Raw genomic sequence first — 18,896 nt, forward strand, 5'->3', positions numbered from 1 at the left:
TCCCAACACAACCCCGACACAACCCCTATACACCCCAAACACAACTCTTGCAAACAATCGTGGACACAAAACAGACACAACCACTTTACAACTTTTGTAACACAATTCCAACACAACCCTGACACAACCACTACACAACCACTACACAACCTTTCTTTCTAGTCTGTTTCTTGCATTTCTCTCTCTCTCTTTCTCTTGTTATTAAGATTTGTCTCTCAGTGTTTTGTCCCTGTGGTGTAGAGATGTTATTGTCCTGGGCTGCAGTTTGTCCTCATGTCAACAGCCTCATCATGTTGTTCTGCCTGACCTCCCCCCCTCTCTCACTTCCTCCTGATACGAGTCTCGGCTCCGCGCTCTGGGGAAGAGATAACGGAAGCAGGAAGTTTTTCTCTAAGTGGACCGAGTGCACTTGTTTTCAGGTATTATCTCTTTCCCTTCCCCGCTCCGGGCCTCGACCTGGCTCAGCTCCTCGTCTCTCTCTCTCTCTCTCTCCGCTCTTCCGCGCTCGCTCTCACAGGAGCGTGACGTCAGCACGCGCCGGGCCTCGCTGCTTTTCTCAAAAATAAACTCCCAGGATTCCTGGTCTCCTTCCTGCTGGAAGCGCAGTGGAAAATACTGGCCTGGAGTCACTGGGGCTTCAGTAAACACACCGCTCTGTGTCTCAGCTCTCAGAAACTCAGACTTCTCCTTAGTGTTTAGTCTCACACACACACACACACACACACACACACACACACCACAACAGTTCCAACTCTCACTTTTCCAGTCCATGTTTACTGTTTAAATCTCGCAGAAATAGATGTTCAAGAAAAATAATAAACAATAACTGTTTTCCTTCTGTCTTTCTTTCTTTCTTTTTGTTTTTTTTCTTTCCTTCTTACTTTCCTTTTATTATTGTTTTTTTTTGGTTTTGCTTTTTGTTACTTTATCTCTTAATCTTTTTCTCTTTTATCTTCCTCCTTTCTATTCTTCTCTCTCTCTCTCTCTCTCTCTCTCTCTCCTCAGGGTTACTGCGGTCTTGCTGTAAGAATGAAGTTTTGAGTGTAGATGAGGATCGCAGCCTGAGTGAGTCGATGTTGTTGCGCTAACACTTGCTTGCTTGGTGCCGCGCGTCTCTTTGTGCAGCGGCGCGGTCAGGCGCGTAAACAGCCCGTGTGGGTTTTGCCACTCTGATGTCAGCGCTGTTGTTTTATGCAGCATTACGTGGAGAAGTGGCTGTGCGGCGTTCCTCGCCGTGTTCCTGCGCTTTGTGTTCAGTACTTGAGTGTAACGTCTGATGCGGGAGTGCGATAGTGATGCGTCCGTGCGAGTTCTGTTGCAAACGATACGCCTGGCTGCTCTTGGCCTCCGGGTACGCGCTGCTGTCACGTCCACACGATCGTTATCTGCTGCTGAGAAAACTGGAAATAACCAGATAGTTTGTGTGGAAAAAAAGTCAACTAATGGGGCGAAGTAACAGCGCGGACGCGAGAACGTTCAGGAGTTGATGCGGTTACGAGCGTGTTTCTGGGTTAACCTGGTTAATAATGTGTCCAGGGGTTATAATGTGCTTAAGACACGATTATAATGCGTCTAATACACAGTTATAATACGCTCAGCATACGTTTATAATGAGGTCATGATGCAGTTAATAACGTGTGTGCGGGTTAATACGGTTAATCATCCACTCCAGGGTTAATACGGCTAATAAATCTCAGATAGAGATGTGAAGAAACAGCGCAGAGCGGATCATATCCCGGGGTTAGTACGGGTATTAAAGTGTGCGGAGGTTAATACGGTTAATAATTAGTTCAGGTGCTAATATTGTTGATAATTAATTTGTGGATAAATTTACTTAATAACATCTTTAGAGGTTAATAAAAGGTTAATAAACACTTTAGACTTTAATACAGTTAATAATCTCCTCAGGGGTTAATTGGGTTAATAATTATTTCGGGGGTTAATACAGGTAATACATTTAAGTACAAGCACAATTGAAGTACGTTTCTAAATTTAGTTTAGGCTTTACTGTATAAAAAACTAAAGTCATGATGATGATAATCATGAACTCGTTCTGTCACGTCCACACGATCACTATCTCTACAACGAAATCTAGAAAAATCCGGACATTTTTTGGAGAAAAAACAGCTAAAAATTCCAGGGTTAATACGGTTAATAATCTCTCTGGGGGTGAATAATGTTTATAATGTGTTCAGGGGTTAATATGGATAATTATTAATCTTTACAGTGGTGATAACAGTGTTAATGACGTGTTCGGGGGTTAATGCGGTTAATGATGATATATTCAGGTGTTAATACGGTTATAATAATCTACTTCGGGTTTAATACCCGTTATTAAATCCCAGCATAATTTATTCTAAAATCTAAAATCATAATTGAATTTAATCACATTCGGCCTTTCTTGCAGGAAAAACAAAAAACTATAACGTCATGATGATGATAATTATGAAGTCGTTCTGTCACGTCCACACGATCGCTATCTGGTGCAAAGAGAACTAGAAATAACCAGAGTGTGTGTGTACATGTGTGTGTGTGTGTGTGTGTGTGTGATACGAGCCAGATAGAGATGCGGAGAAACAGTGTAGAGCGGTCCATATCCCGGGGTTAATACGGTGTATGGGGGTTAATAGATTTAATAATTAGTCCTTGTGTTAATATTTCACACTAATACGCAGCTGATTGGCCCCCTATGGATATAAAAAATGTATTTAATAAACCTATATAAATATAAAAATGACTAAATGGAATACATTAATTGGAGGGTTTTAATATATTTTTGTCAATTTATATATTTATTTAGCAGTTTTTCAGTGACGTTTTCTTTCTTCCAGTTTTTTTTTCAGCTCTGTATAATGAACTTGTGTTAATATTTCTGTGTAGTTCTAACTATAAACTATTATATATACACACGCTGGACAAAAAAAATTAAGCAACACCCAATTTTGTACCTGAACCTTAAAGACGTTCAAGTCTCAAGTGCTCCCTTATTACTTTTTTTTAAGAATTTATGCAGCTTGTAAAAGTTTGTAGTTGTTACAGAAAAAAGTTTGTTTATGTTACAGAACTTCGATGTAGGGATGGAATAAAAAAAATTGGCCAGTGTAAAAATTTCAACTTTAGTTGAACTAAAAATTCTGAGATTTGGACTAAAAATAATTCTTAAATAAATAATAAAATAAGTTATTCTTTTGACAACGGTAGGAAAGCATCTAAAACATAAACTCTTGTTTGGGTTCAAAGTGAATCAATGAGTAGAATTTGTGCAACTGCAAAAAACAATGTAATTATGACATAAAAAATATGTTATTTTATATATATTGGTTAATTTATTAATTATAAAAATAATTAATTAATTATATTAATTTAATTTCTACATCACTACTTTGTTTTTCAGAAGACGCCATAATGCATTAGGTTAATGTTAAATAATTAAATTTGTGTCCAAAGTTTTATATTTAATATGTTATTTTCCAAAAGGTCTTTAAACATAAAGAAATTTGAGTTTATTTTCAACTTCTTTCATTTCAGCATGAGATTATTATTAAAGAAAAAAAATCAACAAAGCACAAGACATTTCCAAAAATGTTCATGTTTAATAAATTCTTTGGCAAGTGACACAAATACACCATGAAATCACAGTGTGGGACGGTTAGTCACTTTGTGTGTGTGTGTGTGTGTGTGTGTGTGTGTCTATGTGAAGGACACAATAAAATAATAATAATAATAATAATAATAATTCACAAAGTATTACAACATTACACCAGCACAAAGTAACAAATAATGATGTTCATTCCACCAGGGAAGTCGAGGGTAACTACTCACTGCATTGCAATGATAAAACAAACAATAAAATAAATACAAATAACAACAAAAAAAATTTGTTGTGGGTTTTGGGAACGAATTTTGTTCGCCGTTTAACACTAACAGCTGTTTTTAACAAACCGTTATGTAAAAATGAAACACTTTAAGAATTAAGCAGCGTTTTTATTTCTATATGTGTGGCTTTGAGTGTGATGCATGTGGCCACGATGCCAACCTGCTGTAGGAGATTTAATCTCGATTTCAGGACGTGCGACACATCGCTTTTTTATTCAACCACATCCTGTACGTGTGTGTGTGTATGTGTGTGTGTGTGTGCGTGAGTGTACATGACTATACTGAGAAACAAGGGGGATTGACGTCAATGATTATTGCCATGACTGTAAAATATTGTATTGTATTTTCTTAAATCAGCTGCACTGAAACATGATTCTGAGTAACAGTTTAAAAAAATGTTGACTGTTTCATTTTTGGCTGCAACACGACTCGTTTTCTCTAAAGTGGTTTCAGTGTCTGCGTTAAAGTGCTTTTGTTGTGGGTTCATTCGTGTCTATTTACAATACAAAAAAAAGTACCATGTTTATTAATAATAAAACAACTAAAAGTTTAGCACAGTGAAAACTGTCTCTTAGGAAGAAAAAAGGTGTACTTGGTGTATATAGAGTTGTTAAATAAACCATTGTTTCCCCAAATAAGACTGATCCAAACACCTTGAGAAATTCTTTTCTTCGTGTTCAATGATTATCTGCGTTCATGATAAATACAACCTAGTTAAAAACCAAACGTGTGTCTTTGACACCGTGGTACACAAAAACCCCGGATAAAGTAAATCCATACGGATCATCGGGCAGTAGTTCTCCTTCATAGCATCCCGTACTGGGGCCACGTTTACGCTGCGGGATCCACTGAGTCCCTGCTTCAGTCCCAGAACCCGCAAACCACGCAAGAACTTTGTAGTTGATCTCCAAGGAATCCTTAGCTTCTGATCACATGCTGCAAGAAGCACCTCTGGAGTAATCAAGTCTGCAAACAGCTTCTTCGTCAAAAAGAAGTTTCACTGATCTTCATTTGATCACGGAATAAACCAACGCGCAACGTAGTGAGCTGCTACGTCTCGGCGGGAGAGGAACACGTCGCTATGTCCATGTCAGCCGTTTCCGAAGGTCCTTCGTGGTCATCATTGTCCCCGTCTTCACCTTCCAAAGTCAGTTCGAACTGGAACTTGTCCCCGCTGGCTTCATAGAACGGAGGAGACGGACTCTGAGGGATCATGCTGTGGTACCAGTTCCTGTTCTCCTCCAGAGTGTCCAGGATGTCCTGGGCATCCGGGTGCACCAGATCCGCCCAGGTCTCCCACAGAGGGTGCACGATGTAGTCGATGAATCCCACCTGGAGGACAATCAGGACGTGGTCAGTTATCGGTTTGTACACGGAGGAAATATAAACTGTTGTCGAGTTTATAGAACTAGGAAGGGTATGTGCTCGATTCTTACCTGGGACTTCGCAACAGAAGCGGTGTGCTTGTCGCACATGGGGCTGATCTCCATGCCACGCTCTCGCTCCCGGTCACCTTGGTGGAAGAACTCGTCCATGATGCGGTCCGTCCACTGCCGGTAAATATCCAGAGGTTTGGTGGGGTTGCTGAGATCGGCGCAGTGGACCATATTACGCAGAACCTGTAGACACCGCAAGGGTTAATTAGCGTGGGACTCTTTCCAAGAATGACCTTTAAAGGAAAAAGTCACTTTCTATATTCCATGAGCTCTTACCTGTAATCTGTCCGTGTAGTTGTCCAGCAGCAGCACTCCTGAACTGGTCACTTTCTTGGTCTCCACCATAGTCTTTAGATCCGCCAGCAAGCTCATGTGTTTGGACATATCTGTTGCTAGCACCTAACGAGAGAAAGCAGAGCAGAGTAAGCTGAGAAACTCTACAAAAGCAAGGAGGCTGAGAACTTCCTGAAGGAGGGCGTCTGACCGACTCACCATGTCAATGACCATCCTGCGAAGGGTCTGGCGTTGTTTCTTTGACAGGTTCTGGAAGATGTCGCAGTTCTCCCCTTGTAGGAGCTTGAAGCCCACGGCCAAGTGATGGTTCTCGAGAACAGACTCGTCGTTGTACATGAGCGCCAGTTCAGAGTCTGTGCATTGAGAGAAGAGAAATTTATTTATAAAAACCATCAAAGATCTGCACAGCATCTTAACAACAAAGAGAAGGGGAAACAAATCAACGGCACAATATCTAATTAAAGATAAAAAGAACATATGTAAAAAAGACAAAGCTCAATAAATAAGAGGACAGAAGGAAAATAAAATGCACAAATACAAAAACAGCAGGGTGTGTTTACTCAAAAGTCTTTCTAGACACAGCTAAACAGCAGCGCAGATAAAACAGACACAACGTGCAGAGAGTTTGGTCTCCGTCTGGTTATAGTTACTTAAACTGCACGCGAAGGGAGGAATGGAAGGGCAAAAGCACTCACTGGTATTAATCAGGAACTGGTTCGAGACCCCCGGGTGATCCACGTCATGGATCGCTGCCGCAAAGATGGCTGCCAGAATCTCAAGGTCCGTGAAGACCGCCTGAGTAAGAGGAGAGAAGAAAATGGAAAGAGGATTAGCGAAGTGACATCAAAGCGCCGATCTCGTGATAATACCCAAACGATCCAACTTCAGCTCATTTATGTCGCAGGCAAGAGAAAAACACACAAATGGGAATAGACTCCATACAAGACGTGTTACATCTGTTTTGGGTTTCTCCACCTGGAGAAGGTTTTTTTTTTTTTTACAGAAGTAACAGACGTTTTCCTCACCTCGAGAGCAGGCGTGGCCAGGAGGATGTGCGTGGACTGCGCAACATCGGCGGCGTGCAGACTGTTGTGGTAAGACACGTCTGAGTGGTAGTGGTCCTCCAGGGTCATCATATACGTCACAAAGGTATCCATTGGGATCTTGAAGGTCTTCATTAAATCTCTCTCCTGGAGATCATACAAGGATTTGTGTTTGCATGACTTCTTTCGGCTTAACGAAGACTTATGTTTGGGTAGAGGTTAAGGAACGGGACTGACCTGGAAGATGGCGTACATGGTGCAGGTGAGCGGGCGTTGATGCGAATGATCGGCAATTCGGAAGATGTCCAACCCCCACTTGTTGATGTTCTCCAAGTCCTGGGGAAATAAAATAGTGAAGGGTTTGTCTAAGGAGGTTGTTGGTGCTTCCACTAATGGAACCAGGAAAGAACAGACTGAAGGTATTTGGAATGATGGAGGGGGGGGGACACTAGGAACTGAGAAGTTCTTTATAAGTTGGAAGCAAGCGACAAGGAAATCAGCATGGTGAATTCTTCTTACCTTCGCCAGCAGGTCCTCCAAGTCGGTCTTGACTCCAAACCGGGCCACATTACTGGAGATGCCCGGGCCATGCGTGACCTTCCTCATTCCGCTGATCTGAGTCATGAGCGGCTGCTGTTGCTGTTTCCTCTTCCTCTCCCGAGACTTGGCAGGAGGCGTCAGGATCTCCAGCTCATTCTGTTTGTCTGTAAGGGAGAGGTTTCACTCTGTCAGTTATGCTAATGTCCCCCCTCGCACACTATACTCAACTCATGACTTCTTGTGACCTTTAAACTCAAAGCGTTCAATTCTAATAGTTTATTCGCGGTGTGGGGTTGGAGGAGGGGAATTCCCGACTGCATGAACTGTACGAATGTATGCATGTACGTATGTATGTATGTATGTGTGTGTGTGTGTGTGTGTGTGTGTGTGTGTGCAAGTGGGTGCGAATGTGAGTGTGTGTCCATTTCCATAACTATCGTGCTTAAGGTTAAGTCCTGTGCGTCATTTCATAACCTTGTCGAGTGGTGTAACGTGAGTAAACACTCTTGTTACAAGTAAAACGCCGCGATCTCTCTGAAAAGTTGCTGCTGGTTCACATTCTGGAAATGAGAAACCCTCAGCGTGGCTTTGTCCACAAAACACACACACACACACACACACACACACACACCGATGCTAATCCCCAGGTGATATATGTTTCTCAGAGGGAATTCGCGGAAATGTTTCCCCTCTGTGCTCTTGATTTACAGGTAGAGTGATTAAGGCGTTATCAAAGGCCTCAGTCTTTTCCCCGTATCCTGATACGGTCGCGTTCACTTCCTACTACTGTCGCAGGTTCACACAGATTATTATTTATTTATTTATCTCTCTTGGGTTTGAGCAGCATGAGAAGGCTGCTTGGAGCAAAGTCAAGCTCGAATGACTTTAACAAATTCCCCCAACACACACACACACACACACACGTCTGTCTCTCATCTCCATTGTGTTTCTCGCTCTCTGAGAAGGTAAGATGCACGCCAAAAACAAACAAGCAAACAAATGCTTATTGGATTAAAAGTGTTTGTTTTTACTCGGCCTGCATTCCAGCTGTTTCAGTTCTCTGGAACTCGCTCGGGCTTTTTTTTAAGCCAGAAAAGTAAATAAAAAGAATATATATTTTTTTTGAAATATTAGCTAACTAAGCGTGCATTCTTCACGTGAAATGTAAGATTGACGTGAGTTAACATTAACATGTGCATTAGAAATAATTTTTATGTTTTCATTCGCGAGACTCATTAAAATAAGCGAGACTGGGATGATATTCGGACGAATTCTCACCTAAGAAGGTGTTGGAGATGAACTCGGAGACCTGGTTCCCAGAGCGGCTCATTTCCGACAGGTGTGTGAGCTCGCGGTTCAGCATCCTCTTGAACTGCAATGCGTTAAAGAATCAACGTTAGGAGGAGGAAAAACAAACAAACAAACAAACAAACAAACAGAGAGTAACTTGTGCACTGGGTTTGGACGGCAGGGATTTGGTACAATATGATAAAATGATACACACACACACACACACACACACCTTAATGTAAGCCCAGGAGACTGAGAACAAGGTGTTTGGAAAAAACATGCACAATGCAATGGGAGAACAAACAACACAGTGCAGTCACCCCAAAAAAGGGAGTCTGCCCCCCCCCCCCCTCCGCCCCCTCTTTCCCATCTGCCCTTCAACCCTCTCATGCAGAGTTTGCGTGAGAGTCTAAATCCCAGCGCTCCTGCACGAGAACAGCTGTACTGCAGGGCGCACGGCTGCACTTCTCCTGAACCGCTGCCTTACAACACACACGACGTGACTTCATGCGACAGAGCAAAGCTTCGTAACGTCCCTGAACGCTTACAAAATACATCTTTTTTTTGTTTTAGGATAAAATGTTGCAATGTTTTTTTCCTCCCTAAAATAAGAACCTTGGTATGGGTACGACCGGCTGTGACCCTCCTCACACGCTGAAGGGTTCTCCTGATGTTAGAGGAACGTTGTGATAATATCTAAACATTATGTGATATTAGACTACCAAGTTATCCTATCTCTCACACACACACACACACACACACACACACGCACAGACGTCAGAGATAAAATCATCCTTCCTTTTTCTGACACCACAGGAGGTAGATTATGTGATTCATACGAGCAGTAATTCTGACTCTGACAGTGTCTCATTGTGAAACACACACACAGTCAAACACTCACTCATGCACACACACACACACACACACACACACACACACATTTCTTAACTATAGCTAAAGTGTAGATTTTTATGAGCTGGTGGAAATCTTGCACGTCACACACACACACACACACACATTCTACATATGAATTGCAAAGACTGAAGACATAAAAGTACAATAACAATATATTTATATTTATCTATTTATATTTATATTTATTTATATAAACCAATAAAACGTCTTAGCGTTATCTCTCCTCACCTCGACCCAGCTGTGGTTTGCACCAAACTTCCTCGCTTTCTCAGAGCAGCATAGTCCCATGGTGGCATGCACGATGCACTCGTTCACTTTGACACAAGGCAGGAAATGTACGAGACAAAGACCTGGCTGCTTCACTTAACTCTGCCTGGCCCCGCCCCCTCCCTCAGCAGGCTCCTCCCCTCCCCTTTCCTCCCCGTCGCTCCTCTCCTTCCTTCCCCTCGCTCGTTCTCTCCCTGGCCTCAGGTACTGTACACACACTCTGGCTGCCAGACTGAGACTCGCTTCCTGATCAACCCCCATACAATCCCCTCCCCCCCTCACCCCACCACCACCCCACTACACCCCCCCCCGAACCCCTCCGTGCCCTCGGGTGAACCGCCGGCGTTTCACTTTTAATCCTTTTGCCTTGTTTTTTATTTCATCTGAGATCACCAGCGGGTTAAAAGTGTTAAAACCAAAAGATTTCATTAGAATCACACTCACACACTTACACACACACACACACACACACATAGACGTACACTCCACGTCTTGATCCCTGAATTCTTTCTTATCAGTGTAAACACAGGAACTGGGTCATCTACGGGAAAACACCGTCCTCTGGCCTAGTTAGGGCCCCCCCACTCACACACACACTCACACACACACACACACTCTTTGTCACCTAAGGTCACATGCATTGTTGTTGCTTTGTGCAGAGCTGAACCACAAGGTCATGGGTTACATCGTCAAGCTCAGACCTGCTCAGCTGCTCCACACACCTGAACCAGCACAACAACTGTCTCTCGTCTCTCTGTCTCGTCTCTCTCTGTCTCTCGTCCCTCTCTGTCTCTCGTCTCTCTCTGTCTCTCGTCTCTCACTGTCTTGTCTCTCTGTCTCTCTTCTCTCTCTCGTCCCTCTCTGTCTCTCGTCTGTCTCTCGTCCCTCTCTGTCTCTCGTCTGTCTCTGTCTCGTCTCTCTCTGTCTCTCGTCCCTCTCTGTCTCACGTCTGTCTCGTCTCTCTGTCTCTCGTCCCTCTCTGTCTCTCGTCTGTCTCTCGTCTCTCTCTGTCTTTCGTCTCTCTCTGTCTCGTCTCTCTCTGTCTCTCGTCTCTCTCTCATCTCTCTCTGTCTCGACTCTCGTCTCTCTCTGTCTCTCGTCTCTCTTTCGTCTCTCTGTCTCTCGTCCCTCTCTGTCTCTCGTCTCTCTCTCATCTCTCTCTGTCTCGTCTCTCATCTCTCTCTGTCTCTCGTCTCTCTTTCGTCTCTCTCTGTCTCTCGTCTCTCTCTGTCTCTCGTCTCTCTTTTGTCTCTCTCTGTCTCTCGTCTCTCTCTGTTTCTCGTCTCTGCAGCCACTCACGAGAGACGTTCACTGTTTCTTATCCATCAGGTCATTAAATCTGCACGACCTCAACAACCTCACTGTCTCAGTACATTACAGTTTATCACATTGTGTTGTGTTGTCGTGTTGCTGCTCCTGTTTGCACATTTGCACGAGCTCTTTATGTTGTCTTGTGTCTATCTGTTGTTTAGTACTTTAGAATAGACTTTGATCATTTATGGTGTAAATTAGGTGTCCTAGTTAGCTAGCTTAGTTTCTGTTAATTTATGTTACATGTGTATATACTGGAGGAACGCCGTTCTGTTTTACTGTGTGCTGAACTGTGGATGGTGGAAATGACAATCAAAGTCGACTTGACTCGACTGACAGCAACATAAAAACTAAATCAATTACATTTACACGAATTACACCAAGTTATTGATTCAAGTATAATAATTTTTTTTTAAATGCATGAATTAAAAAAAATTATAGAAACATCAGTAACCTGACAGCATACCACACACACACACACACACACACACACATATCTCACACTACAGGAAATTTGGGAATTAAGCGTAATCTGCAGGTCTTTGGACTGTGGGAGGAAACCGGAGAACCCAGAGGAAACCCACCAAGCACAGGGAGAACATGCACACTCCACACACACACACACACACACACACACGCACACACACACACCCCACGACGGGAATCAAATAAATAAATAAATAAATAAATAAATAAAAGGATTGCATTTTTTATTTTGTACCTTTAAATGGACTTTGCCACAACAGCAACATCAATTATTAAATATTATTACATAAAAATATGATTGATGAAAAAGGAAGATAAACTTACTTTGATGTGTATAAAAGCTTTATAAATAGAATTTACTCGTGAAGCAGATTTAAAGACCTGGCAGCCCAAAAAAGTAATATAAATAATTTTGTATTGCTAGGTAACGGAGATGTACGAGCAGGGAGGACAAGCTACGCTATACGGCGTATTTATACCAACCTGTTAATTATTGAATTTAGGTGTTTTAATCAACCAGGCATTTTCACGTTAAATGATTAATTTGTTTATTTTCACATCCTGAATAACATGTGGGGGAAAAGTTTATCGCACCACCAACCGCTGACGTTTAAATTGTATTATAATTTTCAAAAATTTAAAATGTAACAAATTAAAAACTTTTTGATTCAAAAAAAAGCATAACGCATAAGAATGAAATTTATGATGAACAAATAAAGATTAAATGCACAAAAATGTTTGGAATCCACAAACACAGCAGTTCTTTGTTTGTGTGCCGCTGCATGTGGAACTTCCTGCTTTCTTTTCCGACTTCATGGATTTCTGAAATATGTCCCACATCCGCTCCTTCTTCTTGTTTTTTTGTAAACGGCCAATTAGATTGCAAGACTAATTGTTGCTCATGGCCATGTTGGACAGGACAATCGCAGCAGGAATGCACTCGACTAGTCTTTTGACGTCAGCATTTTACCGCAGAATCGGCTAATGATAATTAAACAATGTTTAAAGCAGGCTGAGAATTTAAAGAAATATATATATATATTTTTTTTTAGTATTTAAATTCTAATACAAGTTAATAAAAATCTTTAATAATAATAAAATCTTGTACAAGTTTTTTTTTTAAACCAAAGACAAAAAAAAGCAATAAATTTAAATATATTATCATATTTATTGTTGTCATAAGGGTGTATAAACTTTTGCACACTTAAAGTTGAACTGGTGTGACTAGTTAGAGTCGGGCTGGGAATTACCCTCACTATCTCAGACGTAAATTGCCGGATTGAGTGGGTGTGTTCGAGCTGGAAATTATGAACCTTAAAAAAGGTGTGGAGCTTATGGAGAAAAAAAACATCATGATTAGCTAATTACAAACCACCTGCAACTCTTTTGGCTCAGGGAAGAGCGTGAAGTATTGGTGGTGATTAGCGCACGTAGCGTAAGCTTAGCAGGTAATATAGCGGAAGGGTTGGTGTTACTTCTCCGGGGATGGGGGCGGGGGATCGTAGGGAGGTCAACGCTAAGTCGCTAGCAAGCTAGAACCGCCCACTTCTACCAGGAACACGGAGATGATGAATTGATTGAAATGGCAGAAGAATAACAACCGCTAAGTTTTTGTATTTTAATTTTTTTATTAACATTTACTCACACGGCAGGTAAATATTTATCCGAAGACGTATAAACCAGAAAGCGCGTGATTATCCCGGATTTCCAGCAGATCGCTGCGGTACTGTGTGTGGAAACGGCGGCATTCCCGCAAACTGCAGTGTGTCAACAGAGCGCTGGGTTCACCTTCACCACCTCCACCCCCTGCTCGACCTCATTCCTCCAAACAACTTTGGCTCTGTGTGTGTGTGTGTGTGTGAGCGTGTGTGTGTGTGTGTAAGCGTGTGCGCTCGTGCTCGTAAGCATGAATCTGCAGCATTTGCATCAAACCAGTCACGGATCCTGCTCAGTTAGCAAACATAACCCTGATATCAGTTCACACACACACATGCAGATGTGAACTGTAGCACAATCCATACCCCTGAGGTCCACCACACTCCTGCTGAACTCTGGCCTCTGATTGGTCAGGAGGTGTTGATTAGTTCCCTTAAACCGCAGCTCTGACAGTAGTGCAGGCGTAATTAGGATTAACCCGCTCGTTCTAATGCGATTATGTCTCCATAGTAACGGTTCGTTCGCAGCGAGGCGTACGGCATTTGTGTAAATTTTTAATTTAAAGCGTTTATTGAACATTCATTACATATGATGTTTTTTGTTTCGATAAACTATTTTACACCCGGCACTCACCAACATTTACTGTATTTTTCCCAGAATGCACTGCGGTACAAGGATATAGTTTGCCTTTAAACACTGATGCACTTTAAGAATAACACGAATGAGAGTGGAGTGGAGACTGGAGGGGTGTGTGTGAGTGTGTGTGTGACCTTGTTGGACGCCATGTCGCTGACGGAGCGGTGTGTCTGGAGGGTCTCTAGCTGGTCCAGGCACCAGTCCAGCTCCTCCATTGTCTCCAAGGCCAGCTTCTGATACGACTCATCTGATAGAGAGAGAGTGAGACGGAGCGAGACAGAGAGAGAGAGAGAGAGCCAGAGAGACGGACAGAGAGAGAGAGAGAGACTAGAGACGTTAAGCCTCATTTTTTCTTGCAGATTTGTAAAAGCAATGAGTTTTTATTACCAGAGTGTGTTCTGTTTTGTAAGATTTTACACTGATTTCGTCACTTTCCCGTTACCAGACTCTTACACACTCTCTCATGTTTCTCAAAACTGTTGTTTTTTCCTTTCATAACACCCCCACCTGCACCCCTCCCCCCCCACCACCACCACCGTGCTTCTCCACTTCTCTGGATTAAAAGCCACACCCTTCTCCCTCCATGCCTACTGCTGAGCGTTACGAACAAACAGCTCCATTATATTTTCTCCTTCTAAAGCCCAGCGATCCCCTGCAGCCTTCAGTCCTCAGTCAAGCGGGGTTAACGCTGAGAGATCGGTTGGCATATGAGCTTTCGTGACTCTCCCCGTCTCTTTGATCCGCCCGAGAGTAATAACGAGTGGCAGCGCTGTAATCAGAGCCCACGCTGTGGTTGGTTTACATGAGCCTGAACCCGAGATGTAAACTTTACCCCCTCGTCTGGCTTGGCCTTCAGGGGCAGCACGGGCAAATACAACCCACTTCCTGTCCTTAAAGCTAACAAAGATTTAGGAGAAGCTCTTACAGCATAGCCCTCGCTTCCTATGGTATGTTACACGTCACGCGTATTGACGCAACATTTGATGTGATAAGGTCGCTCCGAGCCTTGTTGACCTTGTGCTGGAGTGTCGAGTCGCTCTGATCCTCCTGTTCACACACACATACACACACACACACACTCACACACACACGCACACACACACACCATGTCCATCACCAAAATAGATCATTGTGAATGGAATGGGACGCATTAAATAAAGATTATAATAATAATGAAATCAAACTCAACCCAGAACTATGACGCTCTTCAGGCACCAAAAAAACAGGTAATATTCCTATATATGTAGAGGACACTGATTACAGTTTGGACCCTAATGACGTGCCATGTATAATTACAGCGCTACGATTCCAGTCTCCAGATGTGGAGTTCAGACGAACTATAAAATGGAAGAGAGGGAAGGTTTCGATTAAACGCACTGACGTCCACGAGCGCTACGCTCAGCAGTACAGACGATGAATAACGTTCCACATGTGCAGCCCATTTAAAGCCATGTGTGTGTGTGTTTGTGTATCTGAAACCTGGCGTGGATACACAGGAATACCGCCGTCAGTATGTCACCACCGCGGGAGTGTAAGCGTGGGGGTAATGTGGGGGCTGCAGCGCCGCTCAAACCAAATGTGTAATAAATCAGACCGGAAACGAGCAGCACAAGGGATCGTTTGGGATTAGAGGCAAATTTACAGACCGACACGAGACCGGGGTTGTCACGAGAAATTCAAGATGGTGGAGCTAATTGCTACGCTGTGGTCTGTGCGAGGTTTTAACTTTAATCTCATTGTCTATTGTGAAAACAAACCAGATATAGTGGAAACAACCTGCAGGTCAAGGGTCAGACTTCAAGCATGGTACGGTAATGAGACGCTTAGCCGCAGTAAAACATTTTTTAAAAAGCTGTGGAGCACACTGAGGTCGTTACCATGAACCTTCAGTGAGTGGAACGCCTGATCCTTGGAAATCGACTTGCGGAAGAGATGCATCTGTCTGTGGGCACTGAACACACAATCATTTACCAGCACCACTTGCACGTTACAGGAACTCAGCTGGACATTTATTGCCACGTCCCCTGTATAGTCGTGAAGCTACCACATGTTTTGGCCATTAAAGGATTTCCTGGGAGGCCAGGGTTTCAGATAAGAAGTGCGGACTCAGAAAACCTTTTACCTTGATGGTGTCCAAACTCTAGTGAAACACTGGGATAAGTGCAATAGTGTATCAGGGGATTATATAGAGAAATAAAGGGGATTTTTACCCAAAGAATTGTTAAAAAGTCCTGGTTTGACTCGATCGCCCCACGACTGACATAAGTGAGTTGTGTGCATGAGCTAAGTTCATACGCAAACATTTAAGAAAAAAAAAACCCAGAAGCTTAAAAACATAATGCTGATTAATACATACAATCACAATTAATGAAATGTTTCCAGACGTCGTCTCGTACACAGCTCGGTTTTCACGTCAGCGTCTGGGAGCCTGTCCAGCTCCACCAAAGCGCACAGAGAGGAGTTTCCCAGCATCCTTCCCGAGCCACAAAACCGGCTTTGTGAACCATCCTCGCTGCTCCAGAGAACCCCACCCCTCCCCTCCCCCCGTCCCGCTTCACACTGCACCTCTGTCCGCTCGCCGTCCTGAGGCACGAGCCAAAATTTTTCCAATCCCGCTAGTTAAAGGCACCAAAGAAGCCGCAGCTCCAGCCGAACGCGAGTCTCTGAGCCTTAAACGCACTACAGCTGTTTGATCCTGGCTGCCAGTGGCGTGTCATGTCAGAGCAGCTTTCTGCCAGCGGATACCTTTTGAAGCATCTCATCAAAAGCGTGGAACTCTCTGATGAGGCTGCGATGAGCCCAGAAATCCGCGGGGGCTGGGGGCGGAGGGAGTGCTGGCGGTGGCGCGGGCTGCGATGAACTTCAGGAGAGGGATGAGGAAATCTGTCCAGTAAAGTCAGTGTGTAATCTGAGTGACTGTACCGAACCCAGACAGGGCCAGAATCCTGATTTATTCATATTGTCAAGTCTCATTGTAATAGGAGTAGGACATAAAGCATCACAAAAGGGATCCTTGTAAAACCAAGGGACAAATGTATGATTCTGATGAATCCAGGTTCTTATTGCAGCCAATAAAACATCTATATACATAAAAGAAAGGTTTTGTCTGTACAGTACATCGGTCAGAACTCGCCCTTTAAATGATGTCTTTACGTTTCATACACTGGAGGACCAGAAGCCAGTCTCAGAAAATGTTCTGTCTGTATGTCTGTGTGTCTGTCCAGCCAGATTTGTAATAAACTTACAAATTTCATCAGATAATTTTTAGCTTGAACCTTTTTACTATTTCTACAAACTCTTTAACTGTGACCGATGCATACCTACTATAGCTAGTAGCATATAATAGCGGAGTCTCCACCACAGATGATCATTTTTTGTTTTGCTTTGTATGTTCCCTTGCTTCTAGATGATTCCAGCTGAGGTGATTCCATTCATGATTAGCAAGACTAGCATTTTTTTTTTCTTAGAACAGCCCTACTGCCCACCACTCCTGATTTGTTTTCCTCAGTCGCATCATGCCACTAGTCAGTCTCCAATTCGGACGTGTGTCATACTGGACTCTGTTAAAGTTCACTCTTGATTTACGCTGTGCTAACTACCAGCTGTCTTACATGATTGGCGGAACTGGGTTTAGCATTTAATTTTGTAAATGCTAATATTCCTGTTTAGCACATGGGGCGGGGGGGGGGGGGGGGGGGGGGGATAGGTACAGGGCTCTGAAAACTAATTAAAACACTTTTCAGATATTTATTTGTAAAAAAAAAAAAAAAACTATTTTTGTGGTACGTTTGTGGTTGTAACATGGGGCAGTACGGTGGAGTAGTGGTTAGCACTGTCGCCTTGCACCTCCAGGGTCTGGCTTTGATTCCCGTGCATGGAGTTTGCATGTTCTCCCCGTGCTTGGTGGGTTTCCACCGGGTACTCCAGGTACCTCCCACAGTCCAAAGATATGCAGGTTAGGCTAATTGGCATTCCCCAAATGCCTGTAGTGTATGCTATGTACTGGATTGGCACCCTGCCCAGGGTGTACCCTGCCTCATGCCCTAAGCCTCCTGGGATAGGCTCCAAGTCCCTGAAACCCTGAATACAGGATTGTAGTGCAGGCACATACAGGATAAAGTGGTATAGAAGATGAGTGAGAGTGAGTGAGTTGTAACGTGACTACAAAATGTGTAAAAGTTCAAGGGGTATGAATACTTTTACAGGGCACTGTATAATAATCTGAATATAGTAGGACGTGAGGTCTGAGTGTAGAGAGAGATATTGTGCATCGGATCTGCATGAGCCCCCAACTGACCCAACCAGAGCGTTCTAGGTTTCTCCTTCACGTCCCTGCAGCCTGTACACACTAGTGCGGTGTGCAGTAAAGTGCATTAGTTTGTTATAGGGTGGTGTGAGGGTCGTGTGGTACCTCAGGGTTCGGTGCTAAGCTGAAGTTTCAGGATAAATTCCTGATGAAACAAATGACGGAACGCTGAATTCATGTTGAGTGGCTTTAACGTCACACTTCAGCTGATATGTAGGGGAAAGGCCATATATTCCCCACAGCGCAACGTTCGACCCGGGTGAACTAGAGGACAGTTAGTGATCCGGCACCGTCTCACCAGCGCCCCCAGATACCTCGGAAAAATGCCCACGGCGTACATTTAACCCTCTAACCTTTACGTCCATACTACTGGTACGAACTATGTTTTAGATAAAACTTAAAGTTGAGTGCTATGAATAAAGAAAGTTGTAAATGTAAATGGTGCTAGCAAATGAGATTTAAAAAAGCTAGCAAAAAAACAACAACAAATAAAACAGATAAGGAAAAGATGATCAATTTGCGTAATCCTGGCCCAGGACATAAAATCCTTCTTTGGAACATTTCTGTATTTTTGGCTTTTTGTTGTTTAGGATTTTATACACATGTAATGCTCGCTACTGCTTTTTACTTATGATTAGCAAGACTACACTACATTCATTAATGCTTCGTTAAGCATAACATTACTAAATCTTTTTTCCTTGTGCAAATTAGCTACTTTAGATTTAAGCTACATGTCCAAAAAGTTTTTATTCCTGTTTTGCAGAATTTCATGAACATAACAGTGAACACTTTTATAATAAACTTAGCATACAGTGTGTCATGTGTGCAATGGTTACTGGC

The 18,896-nt window shown here is 43.1% G+C and overlaps 1 protein-coding gene across 2 annotated transcripts in view; it reads right to left on the reverse strand.

The window, feature by feature from the left end:
• Nucleotides 1-3,573: 3,573 nt before the first annotated feature.
• The window catches only part of pde4bb (phosphodiesterase 4B, cAMP-specific b), a 30,985-nt gene continuing 15,662 nt past the window's right edge, over nucleotides 3,574-18,896 (reverse strand). For both annotated transcript variants that reach the window (XM_053495596.1, XM_053495597.1), the window contains 10 exons: nucleotides 13,885-13,997; nucleotides 8,468-8,561; nucleotides 7,169-7,353; nucleotides 6,887-6,985; nucleotides 6,632-6,796; nucleotides 6,302-6,401; nucleotides 5,805-5,959; nucleotides 5,589-5,711; nucleotides 5,313-5,495; nucleotides 3,574-5,208 (listed from right to left, as the gene is read on the reverse strand). In XM_053495596.1, the coding sequence (XP_053351571.1) occupies nucleotides 4,927-5,208; nucleotides 5,313-5,495; nucleotides 5,589-5,711; nucleotides 5,805-5,959; nucleotides 6,302-6,401; nucleotides 6,632-6,796; nucleotides 6,887-6,985; nucleotides 7,169-7,353; nucleotides 8,468-8,561; nucleotides 13,885-13,997 (1,499 nt within the window). In that variant the 3' untranslated portion in view covers nucleotides 3,574-4,926. The remainder of the gene's footprint in view (nucleotides 5,209-5,312; nucleotides 5,496-5,588; nucleotides 5,712-5,804; nucleotides 5,960-6,301; nucleotides 6,402-6,631; nucleotides 6,797-6,886; nucleotides 6,986-7,168; nucleotides 7,354-8,467; nucleotides 8,562-13,884; nucleotides 13,998-18,896) is intronic.

This window comes from Clarias gariepinus, chromosome 1 (genome assembly GCF_024256425.1).
Source record: "Clarias gariepinus isolate MV-2021 ecotype Netherlands chromosome 1, CGAR_prim_01v2, whole genome shotgun sequence".
In the NCBI taxonomy this organism is placed as follows: domain Eukaryota; kingdom Metazoa; phylum Chordata; class Actinopteri; order Siluriformes; family Clariidae; genus Clarias; species Clarias gariepinus.